The following is a 13,911-nucleotide window of genomic DNA, read 5'->3' as shown; positions in this document are numbered from 1 at the left end:
AACTAGAAATGTTATAAAAGGGTAAAATGTAATTAAGATCTCAGATTTTAACTACTAGCTATTCCTTGCTTTTAGTGTGCTTTTTTCACAGACATGAAAATCAAATTGTTATATGATGAAAACATACATATTTGGAAAAATTGGGGATGTCATTTTAAATAACACTTTCCAATACATGGCACAGAATGAATATGGGTTATCCATATATCTTCCCATTAAACATAATGGATTTCTGTCATTTCTCCTTTTCCTGTGTTTTTCTATACCTGCAAAGCCCCACAGCCTTGGCAATATATAAATAGGAGAAGTTAGCTGAAGCTTTCCCTCTTAAAACACAAATTTCCTTTGTCATATACTTCTCATCTGGGAGGATATATGTATGCACATTCTCATGAACTGCTTCAACAAATACATGCATCTCTAAATAACTGATGGATGCATTCTTCTTGGTATACTCTTAAGTCTGTTATATTATTTCTTTTTTTGTCCTTTTTTTTCCTTTTACTTATGTCTTCAAATTCAAAACATTTCCCTTGCTGTACATATTAAAGTGAGTGCTTATCAAAGCATAGCTTTAGCTAATGACACTCCAGGTCTCATAAGAGAGATTGGTGTTTTAATAAGTAGCATATTTAATAAATCCGTATAGACTCGGTAGAAATTGTTCATGAATTTGCTCTGTTTAAATATCAGTGTGTCCCTATAAAACAAAAGCTTTATGAGTTTTTCCTGTAACTCATTGTCAATAGCAGTGATGGAGCAAATTATTTTTTATTCCCAGCAGACAATTTTGCTGCTGGGGTCATACTACATTAACTGTGATCATATCTATATTTTGTGGCTATAAATACACTGTATTTGTGAAGATAAGTATATGTGAATGAATTATGACAAAAATAAAGTCTATACACTGATTTCACTGAACTGATTTCATGTGTCTCAGAAAACATTGAGATACAAAATCATGCTCTCAGTATGTTTGCAACTTAAATGAAGCCAGTTCCTTCTGATTTGAGATTACATTCACTGCTTCTTAAAAGAGCTGCTCATTATGTTGTCAAGCTTTAAGTTCTGTGAGGGAAAAAAAAAAAAAAAAAAAGGAAGAAAAAAAGTTGTGTCTATGTTAAGAAATGTGTTCCTCTGTTTTCACTGAAAGGCTGTAATACTGCCACAATTAATGTCAAAGAATGAAATAGGGTCCAAAAAAAACCAAAAAACAAAAAACCAAAAAACAAAACAAAACAAAAAAGTGTTCTGACAATGCAGTACTCATTGGTACCCAAGAAAAATAGCCAAACCTAACTGTATTTTATATATATATATGTATATATATATATATATATATATATTGCATATTTTAGAAGGATCAGCTTGAAAGAAGCAAATGAGACTAGCATCTGTAGAAGATAGCTAAATTATGAGCAAAACTGCAGATTAAGGATAAGGAGGCAGGGAAGAGGAAGGGTTGAAGATGGAAGATGTACTTTAAAAGGACAAGATAGAATGTTTTGGTAGAAACAATTTGGAGATTTTTTATCAGAATGATTCCGTGATGGTTCTTGAGAAGTGTTTTACCTAGGCTCATAGGCTTTTGAGATTGGCCATTCCCATTTTTATTTCTATTTTTTTCTGTGAGTGTATTGGTGTATTAGACTGTATATGTCTTATCTGCCTTAATGATGGCCTGCTAAGCTGTCTCTGGAACAGCCAATAAGCATTCCGTTGACTCAAGTGACAAAAGTTTGTGCAAGGAATGTAAATTTTCCAAGCCTGTTTGTGACTTAAATGACTGATTTCCTATAAAGAAATCATTTTTTATTTTAAATTTTTGTTTGATTGATTGTTCTGTTTTCTGTCAGCTTTATTACATTTTAAAACTGCATTAAATATATGTTTTGGTTTGCAAGCCCAACCAGTAAGCCCAAAACACCGAGAAATGAAATACCAGATGTGAACTTCAGCTATGCAACCTTAATTCATTGCCATTTATCTGTGTGCATTATAGAACGTGTTTAAACCATCCCGTTTCATTTTTTTGCTATGGAGGTGAACCTGCTTTCTCTGGTGATACATTCCATTTTCTCTAGTTTTCCTCTCCTTTCAAAGTGTTGCAAAGATAGAAACTGTGAATGAAGGAAAGTGAAAGGTATCTTGGTAAACACTTACTTTGAAAACTAATTTCTATTTCTGCCTCTGCCGTACAAAATCTGTGTGAGAGTGAGCTAATAAATTAAATCAAAATTTTTATAAGTGATCTCTGATTAAGTGTTTGTTATTTTGGGAACCAGAGGCTAGGTTTTTGGAAATGCCAAGCATTTTTACTTGCAGCAAAAGTCCCTGGAAACTGCATAAGGAGATAAGCAATGCTAAATACTAACAAAAAAAAATAGGCTGTAGGCATCCCAAATTAATAGATGGTTTATCTCGTAGTGACTCTATTGAGTCATCAGTCTATTGAGTCATCTGTAAAATGGAATAGCATTATATCTTCATTTTTGTAGTAAAATAAATTACATATCTTTGAGTCTTCTGTATGCTGTTCTGATGAACACTGCAGTACATAAGGAAGATAAACTACACAAATCCACGTCTAGAGTAATGGCAGTAAGATGCTCCTGAATGTAGTCTCAGATTGTAACAAAAATGTAGCTTGTGAATATTAAATTAAAGATCTTATCATAATGACTGCATAATGGGGGCTAAATTATGTCTGTATGACCACCCTTTTAATTCTTAAGTGTTTTATTTTGCAGCCTGAATATTCTTTTTATACAGCCTTTTGTGCATGTGTAATCACACATAAGCATGTGAATATATAAAGCTTTCAGGTATATTATTTGTCACAAATATTTATTACTAATATATAGAAAATAAATACTATTTTGAATATGAGATCTTCTGAGATCCATTTTTCCTCTTACCAGTAACATCAAAGATTTGTGATCTTTTAATTTAAGTAATGTATGTCTATCCAGATATGTGCTTTATCTATTTTTCTATAGGTATCTTTATACTGGCATTTGAATTGCTAGTAGTCTTTATACACTTTGGATTGCATGTGTGCCATTACTATACTGACTAACAAAGACTGTTTTTTTTTTTTCTTAAAAAAAAAAAAAAAAAAAAAAAGTGGGAACTTTTGAAAAGTTTATTTAATTTTATCAAGTTAAAAAATTAGTCATATTACACAATAGTAATAGAAGATTATACTTATGTCTATCTCTATCTGCATATGCATATTTAGCTTGGTGTTTTGTGAATTTCCTTAAGTAATATCTACTGTTAAATCTTTATGAAAATACAATAATTCATAAAGAATTATAGGGTACCTCAGTTCTTTATAGCAGTTTATAATTTCCTTCATCATATTTAGCTAAGGATGTCAGTGTGGTTGGGTTATTTTTGTTCTTCCATGGCTGTATAGCAGTGTTTTAATTTTTTTTTAATTCATTTTATGTTTTTTCAGCTATCGTGACTGGTTGTCTTGTACCATTCCCCTTGAGTGTATGTGTATTTATTATTTTAAGCAATAATGTTGTATGTCCAGATAGGGGTCCCATTAACATTCTATTTCACTAGAAATTGGCAAAAATTTGCATAGAAGGGTTTAGCTTCATAAATGACTTTTTGTGTTGTTATCGAGTGGTGGTTGCTGGTTCTTTTCACAATATTTTGAATTTTTCACCACTTTTTATGGCAGAGCAAGAGAGCTGAAAAGCTCAGCTTCACACATCCTATTTCTGAGAGGCTTTGTTATATTGCACAGTATGCATTTCATGCAAAAACATATAAATAGAGATGTAAACACTTGAATGGTGTGATTTGGGGGAAAAGCATGTGGATGTCTCAAATTTATGTTTTTGTTAAAGCAATGGCATGTGGAAAATGTTATTTGATTGGAAATTTCAAGGAAGAATGGCTTAAAATTTCCTGGCAGCCTTTCCTATCTAGTGGGTCCCCTATAATAGAATAAAATAAAGATATTTTTGAATATTCAGTTAAAAGTAATTTTGTTGTTGTTGTTGTTTTTGTTTCATCGAACAGCATATTAATCAATCCTGGAAACCATGTCAAGATTCAAGAAGGTACCTTAGGATTCTTCATTGCAAGCGATGCCAAAGAAGTAAAAAGGTAATTCAAAAATTTTTGTTTTAAAATTTAATATACAGGTTTTTTTTGTTTGTTTGTTTTGTTTTTCTTATAAATACCTCAACTAATTTTCATTCTAACATGTTGGAAGATTCTCAGGGAAAATTGAACTGACACATTCATGAAACAATTTTTTTATTTTATTTTTTTTTTTTTTACTCTAGTGCTAAGTATCAAGAAGTGAAATAATTTTACAACAAATGTGAAAAAAAAAATAATTCAAAGTCCTACTGGAAAGTGTAAAATATTTTGATCTGGTTTCTCTGTAAGTTAATTTGTCTCAGTGGAGTTACTCTCAGACAGAACTGGGTTGACAGTTTTTTCCAAGTTTCAGGTTTAGAGTAGTTCTTATTTATATACAGACTATCAGATATTTGATGTGAGCAAGCTGTTGTATTTATTCGGTAATTGCATTAGCATAATAATATTTACGTTCTTGTCATTTTTCTTGGATGGAACTACATATTCTCTGTTCACATAATCATAAATCAAACTAGAACAGTATAATGTATTCAACCATTGTAGAGAATTTCGCTGGTTCAGTGTATTTGGATGTTTTAGATTTGTGTTAGATGAAAAAGAGTTTTATGGTATTGTGTTTAGGACAAAACATATGAACTCTGGTCTATTATGATTATAAGATGCTTTGAAGGAATAAAATAGCAATGTGAGAAAATAGTTTTTAAAATAAATAATTATTTGATGTCTATCCATAGGATTGAAAAAAGATAAAATACTAAATGATAATGTTTACTTAGTCCTAAACTTTGTATAATTAACATGAAATTAATATTTAAGTAATGCATATTTGTTATAAATATTTAAAGAAAGTCAAAACATCAAAATAGTGAAATCACTAAGAACTTGAATTATATTTTTGTTGGAAGAGTTAAGATGGTGTTTGTCTAGATGAAAAATACAAAAGAGCACAGCAAGGCCTCTGTCCTCTCACTTTTCAAGCACCATCTTTGCACCTAGTGTGGCCTCAGGCACACTGCCTTTCAGCGTTCTTTTCTTCACTTTCACTTTTTTACGTTTAAATATCAGTCTACATGCTCCTATATTGAGGTATTAGGTGTTTGTAAATTACCTGACATATCATTTTTATGGCCGGTTGACTGTTATTAATATGTTTAGGGAAAATTTGCACATCATTCATCAGGCATGTTTTATCTAATTGCAAGCTGAATAGGAATTCCCACTTCTGCATGGCTTTTAGCAGAAGGCTTTGTTTAGAAATATGCCACCTCCCTTCAGACATTCCTTAGCTGTTCTATGCAAAACAAATCATTATCAGATGTGCTTCAACTAAAAAAAAAAAAATTTTAATATGAAAATTGTTGATTTCAACCTTTGGAGCTATGAATCAAAGTCAGGAAAATGTTCGAGATTTATTTTTTTTTTTCTTCAGGAAGAATATTTATTTTTTCTTAAGGTCAATAAGATGAAAATAAACAAGTTATATACCTGAAATTCAAATTATTATGGGTTTGTGTTATATATTACTGGAGAAATTGCAGCTCCTTTAGGCTATTTTAAAATTACTAGTCATATATTCAAACAATGAAATATGCTATTATTCATCTTGCTAGAATTATTTTTGCATTTTAGAATAATAGATTCTTATTAGAAACAATTATAGATTCTTATTAGAAACAATTATACCTATTATAATAGATTCTTATTAGAAACAATTATACCAAGGCAAACAAGTTCGTGTAAAATCTTGAGTGTTTAAATATCATACAAAGAACATTATCCTTCTTTATCTGCTTACATTTTAGTTCTAACATCAGAACTACACTTAATTCAACCCAATTATATAGAGGAATGATTTTATTACAGCAGTTACTTCAGGCATTTGCTCTTTCCACATTGAAGTGGAAAAACTCCTTAGGACATTTGTTCCTTAGTGGACTTTATAAACATGCTGTAGAAATAACCTCAGTCCAAGCGAGGTCAGGAGACTGTATGAGGGAATATCTGTGATAGTTGATTCTTGTTTGGTACTGGGAACTACGTTTTAAGTGGAAAAAAAATAAAAATTATATATATAAAAAAAAAAAACATAGAATTTGTAGACAGTTTTCTTCTCTTTCCTTATGTCGTTGCTCACACACTCATGGTGTGAAAAATATTTAATTCTCATTTGCTTATAGGTAGTAATTGTCTATTTTGTGAAAGGTGAACATTTTGAAGGCCAGAACCTTACTGCAACAAAGTATGCACATGCTCAGAAAGGGTTCTTTCATTTTATGTTTTGAGTCTTGGAAAGACTAAGACAATTTAACAGCTAGGAAGAGTAAATTTTCTGGAAGTCTCAGAGAAACTAAGTCTGCTACATTGAAGACTTACGAAACATTAGAACATCACGAAACATCAGAACATTACGAAACATCAGAAACATTAATAGCATTTAATGAAGTCTTGTTGCAAATTTCAATTTGTATTTTTTGGTCAATACCTCATATACTGGACCTGCCATCTTTGTCCTGCACTAAATCTTCTGTAATTCAGAGATGTGAAATATCTTAGATAAATTTGTGACTATGTGAATTAGGTAACTAGTTGTGTTTGTGTTTACACAGAGACTGTGTATTTATTGTTTATTTTTATTTTTATGCTTTTGGCTGTAGATTTTTCTGTTTCAATGACCTCTCTAGTGTTGTAGCAATCCAACCATCCTAAGTCAATGAGCAGTAAAAAAAAAAAAAAAAAAGGTTATGTGGAGACCTGGACTGTTCACTTTAATAATTGCTTTTTTTTTTTTATTTTGACTTTCTATTTGACTTGCTTGACTTTTCAAAACTGGTATGATTCTGCTCTAATATCAAAGAAAAAAATCTAGTCTTAATCTAAACTAATGCTAGTTCTTTCATTTATTATTCCTTTAGAAATTAACTAATTTTGGGTGGATTTTCTTTCTTTTAATTTATTTTTTGTATTTCTTGCAAATGGTGTGTCTGTTGCTGTTGTCACATTGATCACATTACAATCTCTTATTTTATATAAAAGTATGTCCTACTTATGACTGGGCTGAAAAATTGGCCCAGGATACTAGATGGTCTTGAAAAAAAAAAAAAAGTATATCTTATAAGAACAGAGAATACATTAAATATTTTTCTCTCTATATATATGTTTACTGATACATATATACACACACACACTCTCACTCAGCAAAATTCAGTGGATGCTCTTCTCTAAGATGAAAGACAACTGCACTGATACACTGTGTCACAATTATCATCCCTTCTCCCAATTATTTTAAAAAATTACTTTAAAAAGTACATGAAAAGAAACACAAATTTGGAGTCTTATGTTTGAATGTAATGGTCTTGCAGCAAATATTTCCTACTTTAAATGTCTAAAACTTCAGAGATTAAAGGAAATTAGTGCTGGCATGTTTCATTAATTTGGCACTGCAACAAGAGGAAATGTGGGACTAATTTCATTTGTATGGATTAAGAAATGTGTCAGTTCTTCCATTCTGTCTCTCTAGGGCATTTTTTTACTGCAAGGCCTGTCATGATGACATCACAGATCCCAAAAGAATAAAAAAATGTGGCTGCAAACGGCGTAAGTAATATTTCTATCAATCCCTTCCTCTTCTTTCCTTGAACAGTTCAGCCTTGAAGAATATCTGTACATGCATTTACATGTTTTACACGGTGGTATAGAAAAGATAAAAAAATATATTTCACAACAAAATAATAAGTGCATTTGCATTTTGGAAATAATTTTATTAAATTTCACACCAGTCACACCTGTTTCCATATAAAAAAGTCCATTAGCATCCAAAACAGACAAAAGTTAAATTAAACCAAGATAGATCTAATTTGGAGGCTTCTGAATTAAGAATGAGCTAACAGTGAGGCTCTCATTCATACCATGCAGTAATCCAGTAATTTCAATAGTTTTCTGTAAAGAGCTTTTGTTTTCCTTGCTGAACACAATTCTGCAAAAGATTAATCTAGGGATTAATATTTCATATTGTAACAGTTGAAATAAACTATTATTGAAATAAATTATTGTTACTGTTGAAGTGAGGGATTATCTGAAAGAAATAAAATATTGGTGCCTTAAATATCTGCTCTCAATAGATTCCATAGCTCTAATGCTAACATTTGTTTTAGTAAGGTTCTTAAGTCTGCTGTTTAAATTCTTTGGAAAATTGTGTGTGAAGTAATAATTGAGCTTGGAAATTTAAATCAGACTTTGCATTTGTATATTTATAACTATGTAGACATTAGTATTTTATCTATACATACTTTTAAAAGATGTTTTGCAGAAATTGTCACAACGTAGTTTGGGACACAGTTGGGTTTGACCCATGCGTATTTGTACTATTGAAATCTAAAGGGTTTAGGGATCCTTTTCTCAATTGGTGTGTGAATATGTGCGTTCCATGATTTTCTGTTATGAAAAAGATCATAGACTACAAAAGCACTGATTAGTCAAAATGAAATATCTCAAAAGAGTTTGATCACAACTATTCTACCTGTACTTTTAGGAGGAGGAAAACAAAGAAACAAACAAAACTGTCTTATTTATTGATCCAGTCACCTCATCATCATTGCACTCTCTTGGAAAAACAAAAACAAAAACAAAACAAAACAAAACAAAAAACTAAAATGGACTTTATCTACCTTTAAGGGCCATTTGAAACTGATGAATTCTAAATAAACTCTTCTCCCAGAAAATAGGAGCATGGAACAAAGTAATATAATTGAGAGAAAACAGCTGAGGAACTGACAGAAAATGGGATTTTTATCCCAGTAGCCACAAGGAGAGTAAAGCACATGGAAAGCGTGCCTGATGTGAAAGGAATGTATGCATTGCCTAACATATTTCAAAAAAATAAAAAAATAAAAAAAAAATGCCAAACATATCGTTCAAGAACAGTTTATCCATGTGAGAACGTGACCTTGGAACTGCTGCCAAAGCCAGTGTGAGTGCTGAGCAAGTTCTGGTAAAGCAAGTTACAGATGCCTTAGAGTGCCTGTAACTCACAAAGCCAATCTTTTTTTCCAAATTACCCAATGCTTAAGAAGGAGAAATATGTTACCTGTTAAATTTTGTCCAATGCTGACCACACACACACACAAAAACAAACAAACAAAACAAAACAAAAAAAAAACCTGAAGATTGTCATTTTAATGGGAGATCTATATATTGGAAGAAGCTGGAAAACACAGTACAAACTACAGGAGTGTGAACATTCATGTAACCTTAGTGCTAGGAAATCAGCAAGGAAACAGAGGATCCTGTCCCCCAGCCAATGTTATGGCTCTATTTTCAATAGCAGGCCAAGGACAGGTGAGAGTGACAGCTTCTGTGTGCGACACTAGAAAATGTCCCAGAAGGAAGGGTCACATGTATCAGTGTATCAGTTCAATAAGTGAAGGGATGTTGCCAAGATGTAGAAGAAAAATGATGGGGTGATGGGGTTAGGCTGAGGCTGAGAAAGGAGGCTGTCAGAGCTGCTGCAGTGAGCACTGAGCACAAAGGAGGGTGAGAAAGGAGAAGAAGAAAAAAAAAAAAAAAAAAAAGACAGCAAAATCTTAAATTTCTCTTTTGCTGTCATTTCACCTTTATCCCCCATCTGCCCCATTGCCTTTCCCCTTCCCTCCCGCCTCCCCCCCCTCTCCCCCCCCACACCCAGGCATACAGTTGAGGACATCATGATATTTGGCAACTTTCAGCACAGCTTTCAGAATAGCTTCCACTTAGTGGAATGTTCACAACTATTAGGAATAATATCATTGTTTTGCTTTCAAATTACTGTTAATCAGAAAAAAAAAGAAAATCAACAGTAATTAGTGATTTTTGGTGATCTTGAGATCCCTTTCATGGGATTGGATTTATTTTTTTAAAGGTAAGTCTTTAGTGCAGTCTATTATTCAAGTAAGATGCCTTAGTTTTAGCTTTCAAATCACTATCACTTTTGAAAATCTTCACTATGTTATCCATCTATAAGCTATACAAATTGATGGTCTTAAAAATGCAGTCTAACCAAAACAAAGCATAAATTATGAAAACTCTTTCCCTACTGAATTAAGAAACTGTCAACTGCTCTGTCAACAGCTAATCTGTCAATGTGATTTTCAAAAGACATTGTGAATAATCACACATGCATATATATAGTCCTATATGATAAATATATATAAATTAGTGAACAACATAGCAATTAGAGACAGCTGAATGTGGAAAAATGTGTAAGATGAAAGGTTTTATGTAAAAATATTGGCACATTCAGGTGAATTATATGTGAAAGAATATCTTCTTTAAATGGAAATCCGAATTATTGTGGCTTTAATTAATGCAGCTTCCTGTGACACTTGAAAACCACATTCTTTAATAATGCATCTGAGGTTGCACATCAATTTAGATGCTGTCTGAATGTTAGCTTGTGGTATTGTTGGGGTCTAAACGTGAGTCTGACCTACATAGCCAGTTGTCCAAAACTGTTAGACCTAATATTAATAATTCAGGGCAGATCAGTACGTTTCCACAAGGCCAGGGATAATTAAAGTAACCTTGCTTTCCTTTTGCAGTTTCTTCCATCCCTCCTTCTCCTTACCCATCCCTGTCCCTGAATAACATATGAGTGCTGATGTCACGTTGTACAGAGCAATGCTTGTGTGGAAATTTTATTCACAGATTGTTAATATATTTTCAGAATGCTTTCAGTTTCTTTCCAATTCCATTTAACTGTAGTTTTTTCTCAAGGGGCCAAATACATGTATATATTTAGATAAAATGAAGCCATGTTGGGATGAAAACTCTAAAGTGGATGACCTACTCCTCCTGTTTGTTTCCTTCTGTGCAACAGCTGTGGTCTAATTCTGCATATATTTTTTCCAGTGACAGTGCTTGCTGTGAACCATGGGGGTTGAACCCCAGAGGGGACATATCATGTGTACATTGATGTGTTTGAAGAAATTTCTTGTAATCTATGACAATTGACAAACTTTTGATTTATTTTTCCTCTTGCTGCCTTGGAACACGGCCCCTACTATATTTTAACTGCACACTGATAGTGATCTATTGTGAGTAAAAATGGGTTCCCTGTAGCCCAGAGTGCGGTCCAACCTGTCTTTCTCTAGCAGAGAGTATTTTTGTTCAGTATTTTGGTTCTTTTCTTTATTTATGTTGCATGTAGCAGTGACGTCATACCCACAAGTTTCTCATCGTTTACACCCACGGAGATTAGGGTGACGTTGAAGAAAATACAGCAGTTTTCCCCTTTTCCACTTTTTTGTCCTTTTTTTCAGAACCTGCTCTTTTATCCCTATTTGAAAGTGAGATCTAGGCAGTGGCATTTCCTTGAAATGATTCTAGAGATCTCTCATGAATTTGCAGGGCTATCGGTTAGGCTGGGGTAATAGCACTATAGCACTGTTTGCCCATTTAAACTGAATTCGTTGTCAGATACGTTTTAGATATATATATTTTTTGTATTTTGTCTTTTCAATTGCATAGTTGACACAATGGACAACACAGCAGTCTTATACTGTCCTTATCTAACTCCCTTCTCCCCACTGACAAAAATCAGGGAGGTAGGAGGAAAGCCAGACAGTGAATTAATATGTTTAATATATAAACCCAAAACTATCCTCAACAACAAACAAGGTACAGTGATTATTTTCCCCAGCTATAACAGTTTTGCTTGCTGTGAAAATACATGAGTAGAGAGCCACATTGTTTTTTCAAGTTTTTACAACTGTAAAGTGTTATATTATTATTATTATTATTATATATAGGATATGAAATTTATAGACCACTTCATGTTAAACTAAGTCATACCACTTCAAAATATACAGAATCTATGGAGGCTCTTGTCAGTCACTTTTAGTGTGCAAGGTGCTAATAATTTAAATAGATAAAACATGGAAAGAATTAGTTCCCTAGGAATACAAACACTGCAAAAAATATATTGGTTATAGGTAGTGTTGGCTTGATTTTTCAAACAGCAAGAGGGATCAAATATTCATAGCTGCAATGAAACATTACTGTACCAGGTTGAGGGTGCTAATGATACTATACAACCACAGCTATTCTAAATAAGTGAGGCTACGAGATTTTTTCACCATTTCACCATATATTATGAATTTGTTTTTGATAACACTTAAGATTTTAATCCCGATTGTGATATTTTTCCCCTCTCAGCTGTACACACTGTAGGGTCTTGAAAAGAATACAGGAAAAGTTGATGCCCCTGGAGTTGCATGATAGAGCATTGGCCATCTTGTAATTATGATGGCCTTCATTATGATAATCATTAATCACTTTTTTTTAAACTGTGAATTGTGCTGCCATTACTACACTAAAGAATTAAGATCCCATTGTAATAGAAATTATTCATATATAGAACAGAAATTTCTCCAAGTATCTATTGCTAGCCAAGAGAATGATACAGCAGAAAGACAGGGAACTCAGAAAAGCAGATTGTCAGGACAGTATAGTAAGAATCAATAAACCAAAAAAGAAACAAATTGCTATGGATAAAATAATGCATCCAATTGACCTAGAGGCAAAACAGTGGTAGTAATTTGGATTTATTTACTGCAATGTATGTATTTTAAATTCATTTTAAAAAACTGCAATAAAATAATTCATTTAAAATAATTCATTTTAAAATAATTTTAAAATAATAAATTGAGGTCTTTCTGGACCACATAAACTCAGATAAACTAGTTTAAATAATAATAAATAATCAATCAAAAAAGTTCTTCATGCTAGAAGAGTATTAAAAAAAAAAAAAAAAAAAGTTCATGCATGTTTGGCTTTTCTTTACTTCTCCCAAATCCCCAATAGCTTCAGTTTGCCTAGAAATGCAACTAGCTTTGGGAGTACATTGGCTGAGAGTCTTTATGGCAATGAAGGAAAGTTCATGAAGATAATTGAATATTAAAATGAATTGGTCTATAAATACAGCATTACTTCTTTTAGCTACTAAAATGGGGCAGAATGTCCACTGTTTCTACAGTTTTGACAAAGAACAGTAATATGCTGTAATATGAATTACAGCAAACAACTAACCAATTGCCTTTAATTAGAAAAATTGTAAGATTAGTGAACAGCTGAGTAGGTGGTCTTGAAGTTATTCTGTAAAACTTAAATAGTGGAGAGAGAGCTTTGCCTGTTGTGGTAAGAGATAAATTATCACAAACAAATTAAGTTATGTTGCTGTATTTTTCAGAAAACAAATTTTTCTGGGCAAAGTCCATTCAATATTTTAGTCTCATGTTAACCAACATCCCTCAAAGCGATTAAATCAGTCTGGTCTTCCTTTAACGCTGTTGTTATTTTGCTTTTAGTGTGGGTTATGAGAACTTGATGAATTGAAATGACATTGCATGACATGCATTTCAATTCTTAAGTGTAGTGGGACCCTTTTTTAACCATTTGCTAGTCAAGCAAGCTACAGTTCAGATTCGTAACCAGCTGTTGTCTCATGGAGATCCACTAGATGTCCTCGTAGATCTACTTTTTGTTACCATTGAGGTCACAAGGAAAACTGCTGTAGTGATGGGTGGAATGCTAGGATTGGGTAGCCTGTAAAGTTCAAAACAAAACAGGAAAAAAAAAAAAAAAAAAAAAAAAGGCGCCAAGATAAAGGGATACTTTGTTCTAACTTTTTTTTTTTTTTTTTTTTTTTTTTTAAGGAGCTGTTCCATGACATTTTAGATAGAGAATAATCTGCAGCTTCCTTTGCTTATTTTTGCAGCTGGAAATATTTCCCATTACTGTTTGTGAGCA

At 32.4% G+C, this 13,911-nt stretch overlaps 1 protein-coding gene across 1 annotated transcript in view; it reads left to right on the top strand.

Moving 5' to 3' along the window:
• The window catches only part of KCNMA1 (potassium calcium-activated channel subfamily M alpha 1), a 464,321-nt gene that overhangs the window by 364,650 nt on the left and 85,760 nt on the right, over positions 1 to 13,911 (top strand). The window contains exons 17-18 of the mRNA XM_082764953.1: positions 4,045 to 4,131; positions 7,649 to 7,725. Of these exons, the coding sequence (XP_082621079.1) occupies positions 4,045 to 4,131; positions 7,649 to 7,725 (164 nt within the window). The remainder of the gene's footprint in view (positions 1 to 4,044; positions 4,132 to 7,648; positions 7,726 to 13,911) is intronic.

Source organism: Aythya marila (genome assembly GCF_965140915.1).
Source record: "Aythya marila genome assembly, chromosome: 7".
In the NCBI taxonomy this organism is placed as follows: Eukaryota; Metazoa; Chordata; class Aves; order Anseriformes; family Anatidae; genus Aythya; species Aythya marila.
This window is presented reverse-complemented; position numbering and strand designations above follow the sequence as displayed.